The sequence below is a fragment of the Carcharhinus amblyrhynchos genome, chromosome 6 (genome assembly GCF_965287045.1).
Source record: "Carcharhinus amblyrhynchos chromosome 6, sCarAmb.v2.hapA, whole genome shotgun sequence".
NCBI lineage: Eukaryota > Metazoa > Chordata > Chondrichthyes > Carcharhiniformes > Carcharhinidae > Carcharhinus > Carcharhinus amblyrhynchos.
Window position 1 is genome coordinate 5,550,260 of NC_137329.1, and position 18,380 is coordinate 5,568,639.

The following is an 18,380-nucleotide window of genomic DNA, read 5'->3' on the forward strand; positions in this document are numbered from 1 at the left end:
AACACCGCAGTAATTTGCTGTCATGACCACAGAAATAAAGGGGTAATGATGTTTGACAAAGTACCTCACAAGAGGTTATTGCAGAAGGTCGAGGGACATGGAGTTGGGGGTAGGGTGTTAGCGTGGATAGAGGATTGGTTGTCAAATAGGAGGCAGAGAGTGGGGGTCAACGGGTGCTATTCGGATTGGCGGATGGTGACTAGTGGAGTGCCCCAGGGGTCGGTGCTGGGGCCTCAGCTTTTTACCATTTATATAGATGATCTGGAGGAGGGAACCGAGTGTAGGGTGTTGAAATTTGCTGATGACACCAAGATTGGGGGAACGGCAAATTGTGCGGAGGGTGTGGAGAGTCTGCAGAAGGATCTAGATAGGCTGGGCGAATGGGCCAGGAAGTGGCAAATGGAATTTAATGTTGGCAAGTGTGAGGTGGTCCACTTTGGTAGAAAGAATGGTAGGAAGGACTATTACTTACGGGGCGAAAAACTGCAGCAGGCGACGGTGCAGAGGGACCTCGGGGTCCTTGTGCATGAGTCGCAAAAACCCAGCTTGCAGGTGCAGCAGGTGGTCAGGAAGGCGAATGGGATGCTGGCCTTCATAGCGAGGAGGATTGAATATAAAAGTAGGGAGGTCTTGCTGCAGCTGTATAGGGCATTGGTGAGGCCGCAGCTGGAGTACTGTGTGCAGTTTTGGGCGCCGCACTTGCGCAAGGATATTTTGGCCTTGGAGGGAGTGCAGAGGAGGTTTACTAGGCTGATACCGGAGTTGAGGGGGTTGAGCTATGAGGAGAGGCTGAATAAACTGGGCTTGTACTCGTTAGAGTTTAGAAGAATGAGGGGAGATCTCATTGAGACGTATAAGATGATGAATGGGATGGATAGGATAGAGGTGGAGAGACTCTTCCCACTCAAAAAAGACAGTAGGACTAGGGGGCACAGCCTCAAGATAAAAGGGGGGAGGTTTAGAACGGAGTTGAGGAGGAACTTCTTCACTCAAAGGGTGGTGAATCTCTGGAATTCTCTGCCCGTTGAAGTGGTGGAGGCTGCCTCGCTAAATATTTTTAAGACGCGGGTTGATGGGTTTTTGATAAGAGAGGGGATTGAGGGTTATGGGGAGAAAGCGGGAAAGTGGAACTGAGCAGCGACAGATCAGCCATGATCTTATTGAATGGCGGGGCAGGCTCGAAGGGCTAGATGGCCTACTTCTGCTCCTATTTCTTATGTGATATATTTCAAAGGGTTGTAGGTTGCTTTAAGAGCTGACATGATTTGATGGTGATGTCATGAGGGTGTTTCAGGTTGCTTTTTTACTTTCAGTTTTGTACTGTCTTCTGAGTAGAGAACAACTCTTCAATAAAACCTGTTGTATGTTAGTTTGAATCTACATGTGCAAACCACAGCTTTTCTTTCTGTTAAAGCCCACAATTCCCACAATTAAGACATTACAGGTCTCTCTTCTCTTGAAAAGAGAATATTGAGGGGCTACCTAAAAGCGATCGGAAGACTTTTGATAGAGGAAAGCAGATAAGGTGATTCCTATAACATGATAAGATATAGAATTGGGCCACCCAGCCCATCGAGTCTGCTCTGCCATTCAATCATGGCTGATAATTTCCTCATCCCCATCCTCCTGTCTTTTCCCCATAACCCCTGGTCCCCTTATTAATCAAGAACCTATCTATCTCTGACTTAAAGACACTCAATGACTTGGCCTCCACAGCTTTCTGCAGCAAGGAGTTCCACAGATTCACTATTCTCAGGCTGAAGAAATTCCTCCTCATCTCTGTTTCAAAGGATTGTCCCTTTAGCCTGAGATTGTGCCCTCTCTGGTTCTAGATTTTCCTACCAGTGGAAACATCCTCTCCACATCCACTCTATCCAGCCCTCACAGTATCCTGTAAGTTTCAATTAGATCCCCCCCCCTTCATCCTTCTAAACTCCAATGAGTACAGACCCAGATCCCTCAACCATTCCTCATACGACAAGCCGTTCATTCCAGGGATCATTGTTTTGAATCTCCTGGGGACCCTTTCCAAGGCCAGCACATCTTTCCTTAGATACGGGGCCCAAAACTGCTCACAGTACTCCAAATGGGGTCTGACCAGAGCCTTATACAACCTCAAAAGTACGTCCCTGCCCTTGTATTCTAGCTCTCTCGACATGAATTCTAACATTGCATTTGCCTTCCTAACTGCCGACTGAACCTGCACATTAAGAGAATCTTGAACAAGGACCCCCAAGTCCCTTTGTGTTTCTGATTTCCTAAGCATTTTCCCATTTAAAAAATAGTTTGTGCCTCCATTCCTCCTTCCAGAATGCATAACCTCACACTTTTCCACATTGTATTCCATTTGCCACTTCTTTCCCCACTTTCCTAGTCTGTCCAAGTCCTTCTGTAGCCCCTCTGCTTCCTCTACATATCTTTGTATTATTTGCAAACTTGGCAACACTGCCTTCAGCTCCTTCTTCCAAATCGCTAATGTAAATTGTGAAAAGTTGTGGTCCCAGCACCATCTCCTGAGGCACACTACTAGTCACAAGCCGCCATCCTAAAAAGGACCCCTTTATCCCCACTCTCTGCCTTCTGCCAGTCAGCCAATCCTCTATCCATGCCAGGATCTTATCCTTAATACTATGGGCTCTTAACTTATTTAACAGTCTCCTATGCGGCACCTTGCCAAAGGCCTTCTGGAAATCTAAATAAATCACGTTCACTGGTTCTCCTTTATCTAACTTCCTTGTTACCTCCTCAAAGAACTCTAACAGATTTGTCAGTCATGACCTCCCCTTGATGAAGCTGTGCACTCAGTCCTATTTTATCATGCACTTCTAAGTACTCTACGATCTCATTTTTAATAATGGCCTCTAAAATCTTGCCAATGACTGAAGTCAGGCTAACCAGCCTATAACTTCCTGTCTGCTACCTCCCTCCCTTCTTAAACAGCAGTATTACTTTAGCTACTTTCCAATCCTCTGGGACCCTCTCTGCCTCCAGTGAGTCCTGAAAGATCACCCAATTGTGCCTCCACAATTTCCTCAGCTATCACTTCTCAAACCCTGGGATATAATCCATTCAGTCCAGGTGACTTATCCACTTTCAGACCTTTCAATTTCCCCAGAACCTTCTCCTTAGTGATGGCCACGACACTCACCTGTGCCCCCGATTCTCCAGGAGTTCTGGCATCCCACTGATGTCTTCCACCATGAAGACTGATGCAAAGTAACTATTCAGTTCCTCTGCTATTTCTTTGTTTCCTTTTATTATTTTTGCAGCCTCATTTTCCAGTAGTCCTAGGGCTATTTTTACCTCTCTCTTACCTTTTATATATTGAAAAAAGCTCTTTTTTTATATTAGCAGCTAGCTTACACTCATATTTATCTTCTTCCCTCTTCTTGCTTTTTTAGTTGTCCTCTGCTCACTTTTAAAGACTTCCCAATCCTCTGGCTTCCCGCTAATTCTTGCCACTTTGTATGCTTTTTCTTTTGCTTTTATGCTGTCCTTGACTTCCCTTGTCAGCCCATGGATGCCTCGTCTTCCCTTAGTGTGTTTCCTCCTCCTTGGGATGAATTCCTGTTGTGGGGTAGAGCAAAGCCAAAGGCTAGCAAAACAAAATCAAGACAATCACTAAGGAAATAAATGGGGAATTCCAAAGAAACCTCTTTATATAGAAGATGGGAAGAATGTGGAGCTCGTTATCACAGGGAGAGTTGAGATAAATAGAATAGATGCATTTATGGGGAAGCTTCCTCAGCATGCCCCGGAGATGGGAATAGAAGATTATACTGATAGAGTTAGATGAGTTAGTTACATTTGACCACATTAAAGATGCCAAATTAATACAAATTATTGCTAACGCCTAAACTATACAGAAACTGTGTCAAATAAATAATTAGTCTATGAATGTTGAATTCTCTGTATCTTTTTAAACATTCATAAATGGTTTATCTGCTGTTAAGAAAATGAAGGATAAAACAGGGCTGCAGTAATCGTCAGAATTGTGACACAGTAGAAATTTACTCAATTGTTTTTTGCATTATTCCATGACTGCAGATTCACTGTGGGCCCATTTCACATTATTGGTGAAGATACCAACAGCTTGTATTTGTGTATGGTAAAACAGCCTGAAATGCTTCACAGAAACATCACAAAGTAAATTATGAAGTATATAATATTGGAGCCAGCCAAGAGGCTGGAATTGGAAGACTGCATATATCTCAAAGGATTGTAGCTCTGGAGGACATTACAGATAAAGGGAGGAGCCAAATCTTCCCAGGAATTTTAAATCAAAGGTGATCATTTTAAAATCAAAGCTTTGTTTAACCAGGAGCCAGTGTAACTCAATGATTTAGATGTAAATTTGATTTATTATTATCACATGTATTAAAATATAGTGAAAAGTATTGTTTCTTGTGTGCTATACGCACAAAGCATACCGTTCATAGAGAAGGAAACGAGAGTGCAGAATGTAGTGTTACAGTCATAGCTAGGGTGTAGAGAAAGATCAACTTAATGCAAGATAAGTCAATTTAAAAGTCTGACAGCAGTAAGGAAGAAGCTGTTCTTGAGTCGGTTGGTACATAACCTCAGACTTCTGTACCTTTTTCCTGACGGAAGAGGGTGGAAAAGGGAATGTCCGGGGTGCATGGGGTCCTTAATTTACTGGCTGCTTTGCTGAGGCAGCAGCAAGTGTAGACAGAGTTAGTGGATGGGAGGCTGGTTTGCGTGATGGATTGGGCTACATTCACAACTTTTTGTAGTTCCTTGTGGTCTTGGTCAGAGCAGGAGCCATACCAAGCTGTGATACAACCAGAAAGAATGCTTTCTATAGTGCATCTGTAAAACGTGGTGAGCGTTGTAGCTGTCAGGCCAAATTTCCTTAGTCTTCCGTGGGTTCTGTGAGCGCTGTGGGTTTGATGAACGGATACAGGCAACAGAGTTTTGGGTCGCCTCAGGATTATGGAGGTTAGAAAGAGGGAGGCTGGCCAGGAATGTGGAAGAATAGTGAAGTTGTGAGGTAAGGGTTTTAGCAGCAGAGGAGTTGGGGCAGAGACAGAACAAAGAAAAGAGAACAAAGAAAATTACAGCACAGGAAGAGGCCCTTCGGCCCTCCAAGCCTGCACCAACCATGCTGCCTGACTTAACTAAAACTCCCTACTATTCCGGGCACCACATCCCTCTATTCCCATTCTATTCATGTATTTGTCAAGACGCCCCTTAAAAGTCACTATCTTATCTGCTTCCACTATCTCCCCCGACAACGAGTTCCAGGCACCCACCGCCCTCTGTGTAAAAAATCTGCCTCGTGTATCTCCTTTAAACCTTGCCCCTCGCACTTTAAACCTGTGTCCCCTAATAATTGACTCTTCCACCCTGAGAAAAAGCTCCTGACTATCCACTGTCCATGCCTCTCATAATCTTCTATTAGGTCGCCCTTCAACCTCCGTTGTTCCAATGAGAACAAACCAACTTTCTCCAACCTCTCTTCATAGCTAATGCCCTCCATACCAGCCAACATCCTGGTAGATCTTTTCTGTAGCCTCTCCAAAGCCTCCATATCTTTCTGGTAGTGTGATGACCAGAATTGAACACTATATTCCAAATACAACCTAACTAAGGTTCTATAAAGCTGCAACATGAATTGCCAATTTTTAAACTCAATACCCCAGCCTTTTTGACTACCTTCTCCATTTGCGTTGCCACATTCAGTGATCTGTGTACCTGTACACCCAGATCCCTTTGTCTGTCGATACTCTTAAGCGTTCTGCCATTTACTATATATTTCCTATTCTTATTAGGCCTTCCAAAATGCATTTCCTCACAATTATTCAGATTAAACTCCATCTGCCATCTCTCTGCCCAGGTCTCCAGCTGATCTATATCCTGCTGTATCCTCTGATCGTCCTCATCGCTGTCTGCAAATCCACCAACGTTTGTGTTGTCCGCAAACTTACTGGTTACATTTTCCTCCAGATCATTTCTATATATTGTAAACAGCAAAGGTCCCAGCAATGATCCCTGAGGAACACCATTTGTCACGGCTTTCTATTCAGAAACGCACCCTTCCACTGCTACCCTCTGTCTTCTTTGACCAAGCCAGTTTTGTATTCACCTTGCCAGCTCACCTCTGATCCCATGCGACTTCACCTTCTACACCAGTCCATCATGAGGGACCTTGTCAAAGGCATTGTTACAGCAGTGGAAATAGACTGCCTGAGTGACAATGTGGTTGAAACCTCAAGTCAAGGTCAGATATGACATTGAGATTGTGAATAGTTTCGTGTCGCCTCAAGACAATTGGCTACCTAGTTCCTCACCTCTTTTTACTCACCCAAAAATGGATTTTATCTCCTGATTGTTGTCATTACCAGACAATTATAGACGAGGAGTAAATAGCATGAGTGTGAATTCCAATATCTGGAAAGGATGTGTGATGCATGGCCCTCCTAATAAAGGTCTCTCCTGATAGCACAACATTAGTTCAATTACTTAATTTTTTTTCCCTTTAATCAAGTATGCAGTGTCTTCATTCTCTTTTGTAACTTGTTTCCTCATTAGATTCAGTGTAAAATTCCAGAAGAAAGGATCATTGAGTAAGTACATGAAATGCTATTCCCTATCATTCTTGGTAAAAAGACTTAAAGTTTTGCACTGTTATGTTTCTTATGCTGATACAGAATTATATAAGTTATTATTTTACTTTCATGCTGTAAAAGTGATGAATGCAAACTCTTCATGAGAAGACCTAAAAAAACACATGTTCTGATGTATCAGCAATATGCTATCCATTTCCCAAAAGGCTAAGTCTTCAATCTTTGCCTTAGAATTGGCATCACCACTTATTTCTCATGGGGAAATAATAGACACATAACAGGTACAAAATTCTAGTTTGAACAGAAAATAGCCAATCCATGTTCGAATGCAACAAGATCAGGACAATATCCAGGCTTGGGCTGACAAGTGGCAAGTAACATTTGCACTACATAAATGCCAGGCAATGACCATCACCAATAAGAGACACACTAACCATACCCCTTGAGATTCAGTGGTGTAACCATCACTGAATTCCCCACTATCAACATTCTTGGGGTTACCATTGACCAGAAACTGAACTGGACTCACCACATTAACACAGTGACTACAAGAACAAGTCAGAGGCTAGGAATACTGCGGCAAATCACTCACCTCCTAACTCCCCAAAGCCTATCCACCATCTACAAGGCACAAGTCAGGAGTGCGGTGGAATATTCCCCACTTGCCTGGATGGGTGCAGCTCCGGCAACATTCAAGAAACTTCAGGACAGAGTAGCCCGCTTGATTGGCACCACATCTACAAACATTCAACCCCTCCACCACCAACTCTCAGTAGCACCAATGTGTACTATCTGCAAGATGCACTGCAGGAATTCACCAAAGATCCTTAGACAGCACCTTCCAAATCCACAACCACTTCCACCTAGAAGGATGAGGGCGGCAGATAAATGGGAACACCACCATCTGGCAAGTTGCCTTCCAAGCCACTCACCATCCTGACTTGGAAATATTTTGCTGTTCCTTCGCAGTTGCTGGGTCAAAATCCTGGAATTCCCTCCCTAACGGCATTGTGGCTCAACCCACAGCACGTGGATTGCAGTGATTCAAGAAGGCAGCTCACTATCACGTTCTGAAGGGCAACTGGGGATGGGCAATAAATGCTAGCCAGCTGGCGATGCCCATGTCCCACGAATGAATAAAAAAAAGTACTGATGGGCAGCACGGTAGCACAGTGGTTAGCACTGCTGTTTCACAGCTCCAGGGACCTGGGTTTGATTCCCGGCTTGAGTCACTGTCTGTGTGGAGTTTGCACATTCTTCTCGTGTCTGTGTGGGTTTCCTCCAGTTGCTCCGGTTTCCTCCCATAGTTCGAAGATGTGCGGGTTAGGTTGGTTGGCCATGCTGAAATTGCCCTTGGTGTCCTGAGATGCGTAGGTTAGAGGGATTAGTGGGTAAATATGTAGGGATGGGGGTTAGGGCCTGGGTGGGATTGTGGTCGGTGCAGACTCGATGGGCCAGATGGCCTTTTTCTGTACTGGAGGTTTCTGTGATTCTAAACCCAGGGCTCGTACTTCAGTTTTAAACTGCTAACGCAGTAACTTATGATATCATCTAAAATCCAAGTTAATTTTGCCACTTATGGATCAACAGCAGTGATTTTTTTCCCAAGATACACTAGTTTTTCCCTTCAAGTCTTCTATGTTTCCATGGAAACTTTGTAATTTAAATAGATATATCCCATACAACCAGATTATCTCATGCATCAAGGTTAATCCTTTTTAGGTGGACTCATTTCAATCCTCAGGGCACATTTGTAATGATATGAAAGGTGCTATATTAAAGGAGCTTTATTCCATCTGTTTATATCATTTCAGGTTTCACATAGGCAGCATGTATTTCTTCAGGACGTTTGCGATGTTCTAACTCAGTAAAGATTTCCTGAATAATGGCTGTATTTTTTGTGACTAACTTGGCTGACGTGTAATCGCTTGAGTACAGCTGTTAAATAGAAAAACAGCCAGGAAATGTCTGAAACTTTGCAAATCCTCATTCTACAAGGAAACATTTCAGGCGGCATTTAATGCTCTCCACAGTGATGAGTTGGTGGAGGTGAAGCATTTAATTGGGCAGCGGGTGGTGTTAATCTCAACTATTCATATATGATGGAGGAATAATACAGTAGCTTGTCTTTTACCTTCAGCAAGTTTATTCTGCGTCCAGCTCGGCAGAGATAGAAACTCCTTATAACTTCCCCAGAGCAACTGCTCCAACGTGTCCGTTAGACTCTTTTGAAGATTGAGCCAATAACTCTATCTTTAATAAGGCAATTATGTAAAACATGTTATTAGACTGTAACCGGTGACAACTTTGTATTGGCTGTAATGTGACCAATGGGAACAAAATGTAAAGGTCAGCTGACCCAGTAAACCATGGGACCAATTATAGAGTGATGTAATAGTCAGCTGACCAGTTGATTCACTATAAATAAGAAACCATGTAGAATTGATGAAAGCTTGGAGTGGCCCAGGATGAAGCCCCAAGTTTGAAGTAATGATGTTTCTTTATTAAACCCTTTCCTTGATTTATAAATTGGAATAAATTTTGTTCTATTTTCGTTATCTGCACTTCTGAAGAGTTCCTTCTGAAGAAATAAATGCAATTGTTAAAACATGCACTTGCTAGTACAATGACACTTTAACAGGTGGGACCCGATTGCCTTCCCGCTTCCACCCTGATAAAGTCTGTGGCAGAAACAGCCTTGGATCATTGTCCCACCCCGCCATAAATTGAGGCCTTTAATTGGGCAATTAACATCAGAGAAGGAAACTTAGATTTAATAAATGCAAATCAGTCTGTCACTATCCTCCTTAAAATTCACGATACTTCCAGACTTTTTTGTCAGTGTCCATTTTAGTCCCTGGACTACAGCTTTGCTGCATGGTAATTATGTCTTGATCAGTTCTGCATCAATCTTTTCCTCTGTTGTTTTGTCATGTGTTCACTCATGCAATCATACAAGCTCTCTGTGCTGTGTTGCCTTTTGTTCTCTCTGTACTTTGCTGATCATTGCATCTGAAAAACAGAGTACTCCCAGAAAAACATGGTGAAAATAGCAAACCAAGTGTCAGGTACAACTACCTGGCTACAAAACAATAATGACCATTTACCCAAAGAAACAAGTAGTCTCACAACACCAGGTTAAAGTCCAACAGGTTTAATTGGCAGTACGAGTTTTTGGAGTGCTGCTGCTTCATCAAGTAAGTGCCTGAAAGCGAGCCTAAAAGGAGTGTCGCTCCAAAAGCTCGTGCTGCCAGATAAACCTGTTGGATAGTAACCTGGTGTTGTGAGACTACTTACTGTGCCTTTTCCAGTCCAGTGCTGGCAACGGTATCATGTCCAAGGAAACAAAATTCAGCACCAAGTCGTAGTGTACTGAAGTGTCAGTTTAGATTATCTGCTGAAGCTCTGGACCTGAGCTTGAACTCACAATTTACTGACTTAAAGATGAGTGTTCCATCACTGAGTTAAAGCTAGTGTTGCAATCCAGGTACTGGCAGTTGCAAGTCTAACTGCAGTTAAGATTATTGAAGCACTCTTAACTAATGCAGATCCTTATCCCCTCTCCTCCTTCCCAGTTAGTAAATCTCCCTTCCCACTCCAATTTGAATTTCTCTCAGGTAATGAGGTTCCACAGCAGTTCAAGTTTCTCGCCCTCTTGAGTAATGCAGTTCCCAAACAATTTTTAAAAATTCAGAATTAACCGTCCCACCCATGGATGAAGTCATGATCCCACTTCCCCATCCCAGTTAGAACATAGAACATTACAGCACAGTACAGGCCCTTGGCCCTCGATGTTGTGCCGAGCTATGTCCAAACCCAAGATCAAGCTATCCAACTCCCTATAATTCTGGAGTGCTCCATGTGCCTATCCAGTAACCGCTTGAAAGTTCCTAACGTGTCCAACTCCACTATCACAGCAGGCAATGCATTCCCCAACCACTCGCTGGGTAAAGAATCTACCTCGGGAATCCCTCCTCTATTTCCCACCATGAACCTTATAGTTATGCCCTCTAGTAATAGCTACATCCGCCTGAGGAAATAGTATCTGCATGTCCACTTTATCTATCCCCCACATCATCTTATAAACCTCTATTAAGTTGCCTCTCATCCTCCTCCGCTGTAAAGAGAAAAGCCCCAGCTTTCCTCATAAGACCTACCCTCCAAACCAAGCAGCATCCTGGTAAACCTCCTCTGCACTCTCTCCAATGCTACCATATCCTTCTGTAATCTTTTTCAGAAAAGGGTACAATTAATTTTAATTTAAGACCAGTGAAACAGCCTTCTTTGGATTGTTTCACTCCTTTGTGCTTATAATACTTAACTGACAGAATTGTATTGCTAACAGATATGGAAAAGCATGCAGTTTTAACTGTTCTGCTTCCTTGCCCATAAGAAGACATCCTTCAGTGGAACGTTGAGGCAGGAAGAGATAGGAGGACAAAACAAGTATTGCAAAATTATGCTGTTAACTGCATAGATTCAAGTGAAACCACTACAAATTCCTAACTGTGTTAGTGGTTGTGGTTTTTTTGAGAAAATAAAACTACGTGGTTGGCGCACATAGATTCAAAGTAACACATGAGTTCATTGAAAGAGATGTTCTCTGCACAGAAGAGAAAATGAAATTAAACAGCAGCCTGTGAAACACCTTAATGACATCCCCATCAAATCATGTTAATTGTTTTTAAAGTAATCATGCAACCATTAAAATATGTAGCAAGTACTGACTTTAATATTGTTATTTGCTCATCAAAGATGGACCATCAAATTTTTCCAGCTATAGAATAGCATGAGGAGCAGAATAAAGAAGGAAATATTAAAAGCCATTTCAATTAAACTATGAAAACTGATGATAAATTATTAGTAGTGGTGATGTTTCCAAATTATGTACTCAATGCCTTTGGTTTATTTTCTGCATTAGGGCAGCACAGTGGCAAGGGTGGCATTGCTACCTCACAGTGCCAGGACCCAGGTTCAGTTCCAGCCTTGGGTGACTATGTGGAGTTCGCAGATTCTCACCATGTCTGCATGGGTTTCCTCTGGGTGCTCTGGTTTCCTCCCACTGTCCAAAGATGTGCAAGTTATGTGGATTGATCGTGCTAAATTGCCCCTTAATATCCCAAGATGTATAGATTAGTTGGATTAGAAGAATAAATATGTGGTGCTATGGAAATAGGGCCTGCGTGGGATGCTGTGTTGGCGAGCCAGTGCAGATCCGATAGGCCGAATGGCCTCCTGTAGGGACTCTATGATTTCTTGAATCAGTGATGTAGATTTCCTCCTCTGATGTTGAAACATTTTTTTTGTTTTTAAGCAAAGAAGGTTTTTATGAAATCAGCAATAGCTCAACAGGAGTTTCCAGGTAAGAAATTAAGACTTCTCTTCCTGTTCAATGTGTGAAAAGTTTACATAGATTTCAGAGATTTGCTTATCCTTGTACATTTTCATTGTGAGTGATAGTTCTGTACAATGAGCAGCTGGAATTAATGATTTAAATGCTGAACCATGAAAATTAAAATTTAAGCGAATGATTTGTTTTCCCTGTGTCTCTGGTAAGATGCTGCTTCAGCTGCAGATGTAATTCCACAGGAACCCACAGGCACTTTATGCTTTATTAGCATTCACAAGATAGTCTAGTCAGTGATTGTTTAATGCAGAGGCATCACATTCATGTTCACTCCTTTACACTGTATGCTTCAGTACCACTTTGGGCAGTGCGGTGATCCAGTGAGCTATGAAAATAGGCATTTGTTAGCCTGGATTTTCAAATGGAAGCTGCCATCATAATATAGGATTTTTCTTGCTAAGTGTTGGTCAATTGGATATTATTAAATCCTTACTCAAGAAACAGACCTTTGATCCTTCAGTTATTTTACCAAACAGAAGAGGGTGTATGTTTTTATAAAACTTTTATTTAAAAGAAAAGGCTACTTAAATACAGAACTGTGGTTCTATTGTTTTATGATGTTTAATGTTTTGGAACTTTACAGTGATAATGCTTTGGTCAACTGCCTGAACAGGAGAAATGTAACTTGATCTTGTAGTACTGTTCCCATGATGAAACATGCTGTTAAAAGCCACCACTGATTGTCCTTGAACTGAGTGGCTTGCTAGGCCATTTCAGTAGGCAGTTAAAAGTCACATGTATACCAGATTGGGTAAGGACAGCAGATTTCCTTCCCTAAAGGGCATTTATGAATCAGAGAATTTTTACAACAACTGATGATAGTAAATGTATTTAATTTACTATTTATTCATGCATTCCAGTCTATCCAGTCTTTAACAATTATGTATTACCTGCACAGTTATGTAGTGCCTTGCAGTAGTTCTGTTCCCCAATTAATGTTGGCCTTGCATCAACACCAAAGAGTAACAAAAGTCATTGGTATGGTACTTCAAAAGGAACGATCAAGTTAAACACCTCTCTCTCTGCTTCCAATTCTGTACTGTTCATTTTGACAGTTTCCGACAATTTATCTGCATACGCCATTGGGCTGCCTTGCTTCCAAAACTGGTATAATAAAGGAGAAATGGTTGGTAACCCTTCCCTCCCACTTTGGCCCTGACACCACTGGACTTTATAGTATTCTGAAAAGATCGCAGCAATTCAAATTTTATTAAAATGAATATCTGAGACCTCTGCTCTTAAATTTCCTTTAAAATCACTGGGTGCAGTTCAGAGGCAACTTGCTCCCAGAAAAATAATACCACTGATTCCAGGACTGCCATTTAGATTCTATTTGTCTTAAGGAAGAAAGATCTTTGCTTTTAGCTTTTTGAATAAAAAATGGCTTTGGTATTCCTGTATGTATTAGCTGTGTTTTACGCCTTATGTTGAAGGCATTGTTTAAAAACCACATGCCAAATCCAGAAGTAAAGTTTGATATGACGGGTGGTCATTTAGCATTGTGGTGACTCCATGTAAGATTGCATAACGCCAAAAGAGAGAGAAATGAAGAGTTTGTAGTATTGTTCCACTTGCTGTTTTATGATGTTGTTTGTTTGTTGTTGGTAGCAGTGACTAAAATTATTCACCTAGCTGCTTCCTGAGCAGGTGCTCCTGCCCAGAAATTGAGCAAGTTTGGGTGTTTAGTTCCTCGGCCCAGTCAAATGACCTTGAGTGTGTTCCATGCTAATTATATCCGGACTGGACTGAGGATCGGTGGACAAGTGACTTTATTTACTTACTGCTGAACTCATCGTCCCCCATAAAACAGAAGCCTAAAGATATAAAATGTTGCATCACAAATCAGATTGTAGTAAATCGGTTTGTAAAATGTCAATATTTAAATGAATGTTTATAGTGGAATAAATTGCTAATGTCAGTAATAATGACTATGAAACTAATGGTACTACTTAGTTAATGGTAGGGTGTTGGGGAGAGTTACAGAACAAAGAGATCTAGGGGTACATGTTCATAGCTCCTTGAAACTGGAGTCACAGATGGACAGAGTGATGAAGGAGGATTGATGCTTCATCGATCAGAACATTGAATACAGGAATTGCAATGTCTTGTTGTAGCTCTCCAAGACATTGGTAAGGCCACACTTGGAATACTGTGTGCAATTCTAGTCACCCTATTATAGAAAGGATATTATTAAACTAGAAAGGGAGCAGAAAAGATTTACTCGGATGCTACCGGGACATCTTGGATTGAGTTATAAGGAGAGGCTGGATAGACTGGGACTTTTTTCTCTGGAGCGTAGGAGGCTGAGGTCTATAAAATAATGAGGGGCATAGATCAACTAAGTAATCAATATCTTTTCCCAAACGTAGGGGAATCTAAAACTAGAGGGCATAGGTTTAAGGTGAGAGGGGAGAGATACAAAAATGTCCAGAGGGGCAATTTTTTCACACAGAGGATGGTGAGTGTCTGGAACAAGCTGCCAGAGGTAGTAGTAGAGGTGGGTACAATTTTGTTTTTTAAAAAGCACTTAGATAGTTACATGGGTACGATGGGTATAGAGAGATATGGGCCAAATGCTGGCAATTGGGATTAGCTTAGGGATTTTAAAGAAAAGAGTGGCAAGGACAAGTTGAGAGGAAGGCCTGTTTCCATGCCGTAATCCTCTATGGCTCTATGACTAATGGATTGTTGTAAAATCCTAGCTGATTCACAAATGTCGTTTAGGGATGGGAGTCTTGTCAGCCGTATCCGGGCTGGCCTACACAGCAATCTGGTTGACTCTTAACTGCCCTCTGAATTGACCTTGCAAGCCACTGAGTTGTACTTGAGATGTTAAATCACCACTACCTTCTCAGGGGCAATAAATGTGGACAATAAATGTTGCTTTTGCCAGCAGCCGCTTCCCATAAAAATGTATCCAGATATCAAATGATAAAATGTCTTGGTTTTACAGGCAATTAGAGAAATGTTTTCACTATTTTTTTCCATTCTGCTTCTTTCCATTCTCAGACTGCATCTGAAACCTGGTTTTGTTGATCCAGCGGAAGCTGATTGGATGTTTGAACAACTACATATGGAAATACCCTGGCAGCAAAAATCTAACTTCAGAGAGGGTTCGTTTCATTGAAGGATTTTTGTAACTTTTCAACATATTGCACTTGTCATAAGAATATTTATAGGTACAGATATATAATCTGTGCCCCAAGATTTGTGAGATCTGTTCAGTTTCCTTGCTTTATTTTCAAATTACTTATATGCTGCAAGTGACCAGAGCCAGAATTTTCCGGCTCTGTTGTGATTGACTTGGAGATTTGGCAACCCAGCCAAAAGCCTAATAACTTTCTGCAGCAGCGGATGATCTCGGCAGTGAAGGTCGGACAATTCCGCCCCAGGTTTCTGTTAATACCACTCATAAGCAGTCACTAGGTTGTGAGAGTGCCGTGAACCTTCGCTTTTCTTCCTCTGGAAAACTAACTTCGGTCAGTCTGCCTTGGAATTCATAGGGCGGAATTGTCCCAAAAAGTTACTATGGGCGGGATTTTCCACCCTGAAACCAAAAATCCAGCCCGAAGTCAACGGACTTTTCAAAGGTCCGCCTCTTGCCTGCTCCAATTCCCGTTGCAGGAGGAACAGGAAAATTTGCCCGTAAGTGTCATTTGGTCCAAGAAAACCAGTGTGATTCATGCCAGCGAATCAGATTGCAATCTTCCCACACTTTGCCATTTTCTGGGGAAAATGGTGAGTCTTGCCCAGTTCTGAGAGGATCGGGGCCGAAACATGCCAATGAGCCCAGCTTCGCAGAGATTGGCCAATCACAAATTAAAATTGAGGACCCCGCCCTTGCTTTCCACCACGGACTTGGGAAACCACTCCCACCCTACCCTCACCAAAGGGGTATTTACCCAACCCCCTCCTCAATAAAGATTATGTGGTTTTTTTTTTAATGGTTAATTATTCAGCAATTGATTTCAAATGAACATATAGTTCAAGTGTTTGTTGGAACGTTAATACTGGAGTTCAGAGTCCGTGAGATTTTAAAAGTGCTGCGGCTAATGGCCAGTGTTTGTAAAGCGATGGAATCAGTGTGGCATTGATATACCTTGTTGAGTACTGCTATAGTATTGTGCCTTTATTCAGACAAATTTAGTGTGATAAAGAGATTTGCATGCTAATTGTGCCAAATCCCTGTCCATTCAGAACACTGAAAACTTAGATTTTTTTTCAACCTGCAAACTTGGGTACAGTGCAGGCCCTAATAGTCACTCTTCTATCATACTAAAAAAAAATGACTTATTCTGTAAAAGTAAGTTTGTGGTTTTTCCTTTACTTTGTTTTTTTCTATGAAACTCTTGTTCCAGCCCCAATTTTCTTTGGCTTTAATGTTAATGTAAATGTAATCAGATTTCATGCTAATTCTAATTGTATTATAAATTTACTCTCATTCTAAATTGGTAAATATTTACCTGGACTTAAAAAGTGAATGATATATAACATGTAAGTATGCGATTCAACAGATCTTCACCTCCTGCTGCTACATAAACATATATAATGCATTTAGCAAATAAAAATTTCCTCGTTGCTTCTGATGAAAGAAGTCCCAACGCATGTACATGCACAGTACCTGCCTGTGCTACAATCCGAGTTGATGTCATAGCTGGATGGGAAGATCCCAGAATGGAACCCTGGCTCAAAAGATCATAACTTTTACTTATTTTTATCAGACATGGAGGAACAGAATCACAGGAATGCTAATTAGTTTTAACAACAAGAAGAAAACATTTATTAAACATGAAAAAATTGGATTATAACACAATACTTCTTTACTCTCACCTTATCTTAACAATTGTACATAAATTTTAGGGTTAACACAGATTATAAAGCACATTGTAAACCTCAATGATCCCATTAATACAAAGTCCCTTTTTAAGCACACAAATTGGCTTTAGTCACTCCACCCTGAACCCAGTTTAGTGTCTGTGGATTTTGCTTCAGAATTCCCCTCAGATGATTTTATTACAGTTTCCAAACTCTCTTCCAAAAACATGTTTTAATACTTTCTTTCATTATAATAATGCTTTCCTTTAGCAGTTTGCATTTCAAAATCCAGTCCAGATTTACAATTCACTCTTTTAACAAAGTTTCTTCTCCACTGTTAGCAATGAATCCAATCCAGGATTTTACACCAATCTCTGTAGGATTAATTTGTCTTGACTGACTTCCAGGCTTTATATAAACTCTGATATTCAACCAATAATTTCTTCCCAATTACTTTAAAATTTGTTTCTCAGACTGTAGTAAGACATTCTAAACTTTAAGACTAATTTAGAAATCATTATCTTGCTTCTCATCAGCCGATTCCTTCTTTTGTCTGCAATGCCCATGAATAGTAGTATCCTGTTCTGTTTTCAGGTTTTGATAACGAACTGTCTTTTAATTCCTCTGGAGCTTGCTTTCTTGTACATTACTTCATTGTACAGCTATTCCTGCTTCGAACAGAGCTGAGAGATGTTCCCTCTCTGATTTGCTACCTGCAACTGCAATGACTTTCAGTTAAAAAAGCAGTTAACAAAATCCTTACAAGGGCCTAGTTGCTAAGCAATGCCTGCATACCTCTTCCAGCTTATTGATTCTTCACACCATGCCCTCTCTAAGCACAATAGAATCACAGTTGGAACTTAACCAACCCCCACACATACAAGTCCCTTTGTCCAGCATGAATCTGGGTCCCTTCAAGGCACAGAAACATTAAAATAAATTCACCCAAAATTGTACCTTATTTCTGGTGTTTACTAATACAAATATAAATCCTTTCAAACTATCTTTATTTTCCCAGCATTTGTAAACTTCAAACTTCTAATATGCATATATACACTGCCCAGAATCCAACATAGATGTCTCCGACACTCACCCCATCGTTAGCAACTTGGGCTAGATGCTCTGAAATTGCCCAGAAATTTACAGCTCTCTACCTTGAACTTTTAATCACAAGCATAGGACCAGGGTGGGCAGTGATTTTCTGCAGAAACCACATCAGGAAGGCCTTTCTCCTATAGGTTGTTTTTAAAGGTAAACATATTCACAATCCCTGCCCCACACTCCTACTTCTCTTTTTTGGGAAAGGTTGAATGATTCAAAACAGCATTCCCAACGTGTGAAGAATCTTGGGTGCAAACCTGCATCAGTTCGCTCAGTGGCACTATATTGTGCAGGTGGTCAGGAAGGCGAATGGGATGCTGGCCTTCATAGCGAGGGGGATTGAATATAAAAGTAGGGAGGTCTTGCTGCAGCTGTATAGGGCATTGGTGAGGCCGCAGCTGGAGTACTGTGTGCAGTTTTGGGCGCCGCACCTGCGCAAAGATATTTTGGCCCTGGAGGGAGTGCAGAGG

General features: G+C 41.5%; 1 protein-coding gene across 3 annotated transcripts in view; it reads left to right on the forward strand.

Annotated features, from left to right (window-relative positions):
* The window catches only part of alkbh3 (alkB homolog 3, alpha-ketoglutarate dependent dioxygenase), a 73,604-nt gene that overhangs the window by 15,996 nt on the left and 39,228 nt on the right, over nt 1-18,380 (forward strand). For all 3 annotated transcript variants that reach the window (XM_080189861.1, XM_080189860.1, XM_080189862.1), the window contains 3 exons: nt 6,553-6,587; nt 11,902-11,949; nt 15,004-15,107. In XM_080189861.1, coding sequence (XP_080045987.1) covers nt 6,553-6,587; nt 11,902-11,949; nt 15,004-15,107 — 187 coding nt within the window. The remainder of the gene's footprint in view (nt 1-6,552; nt 6,588-11,901; nt 11,950-15,003; nt 15,108-18,380) is intronic.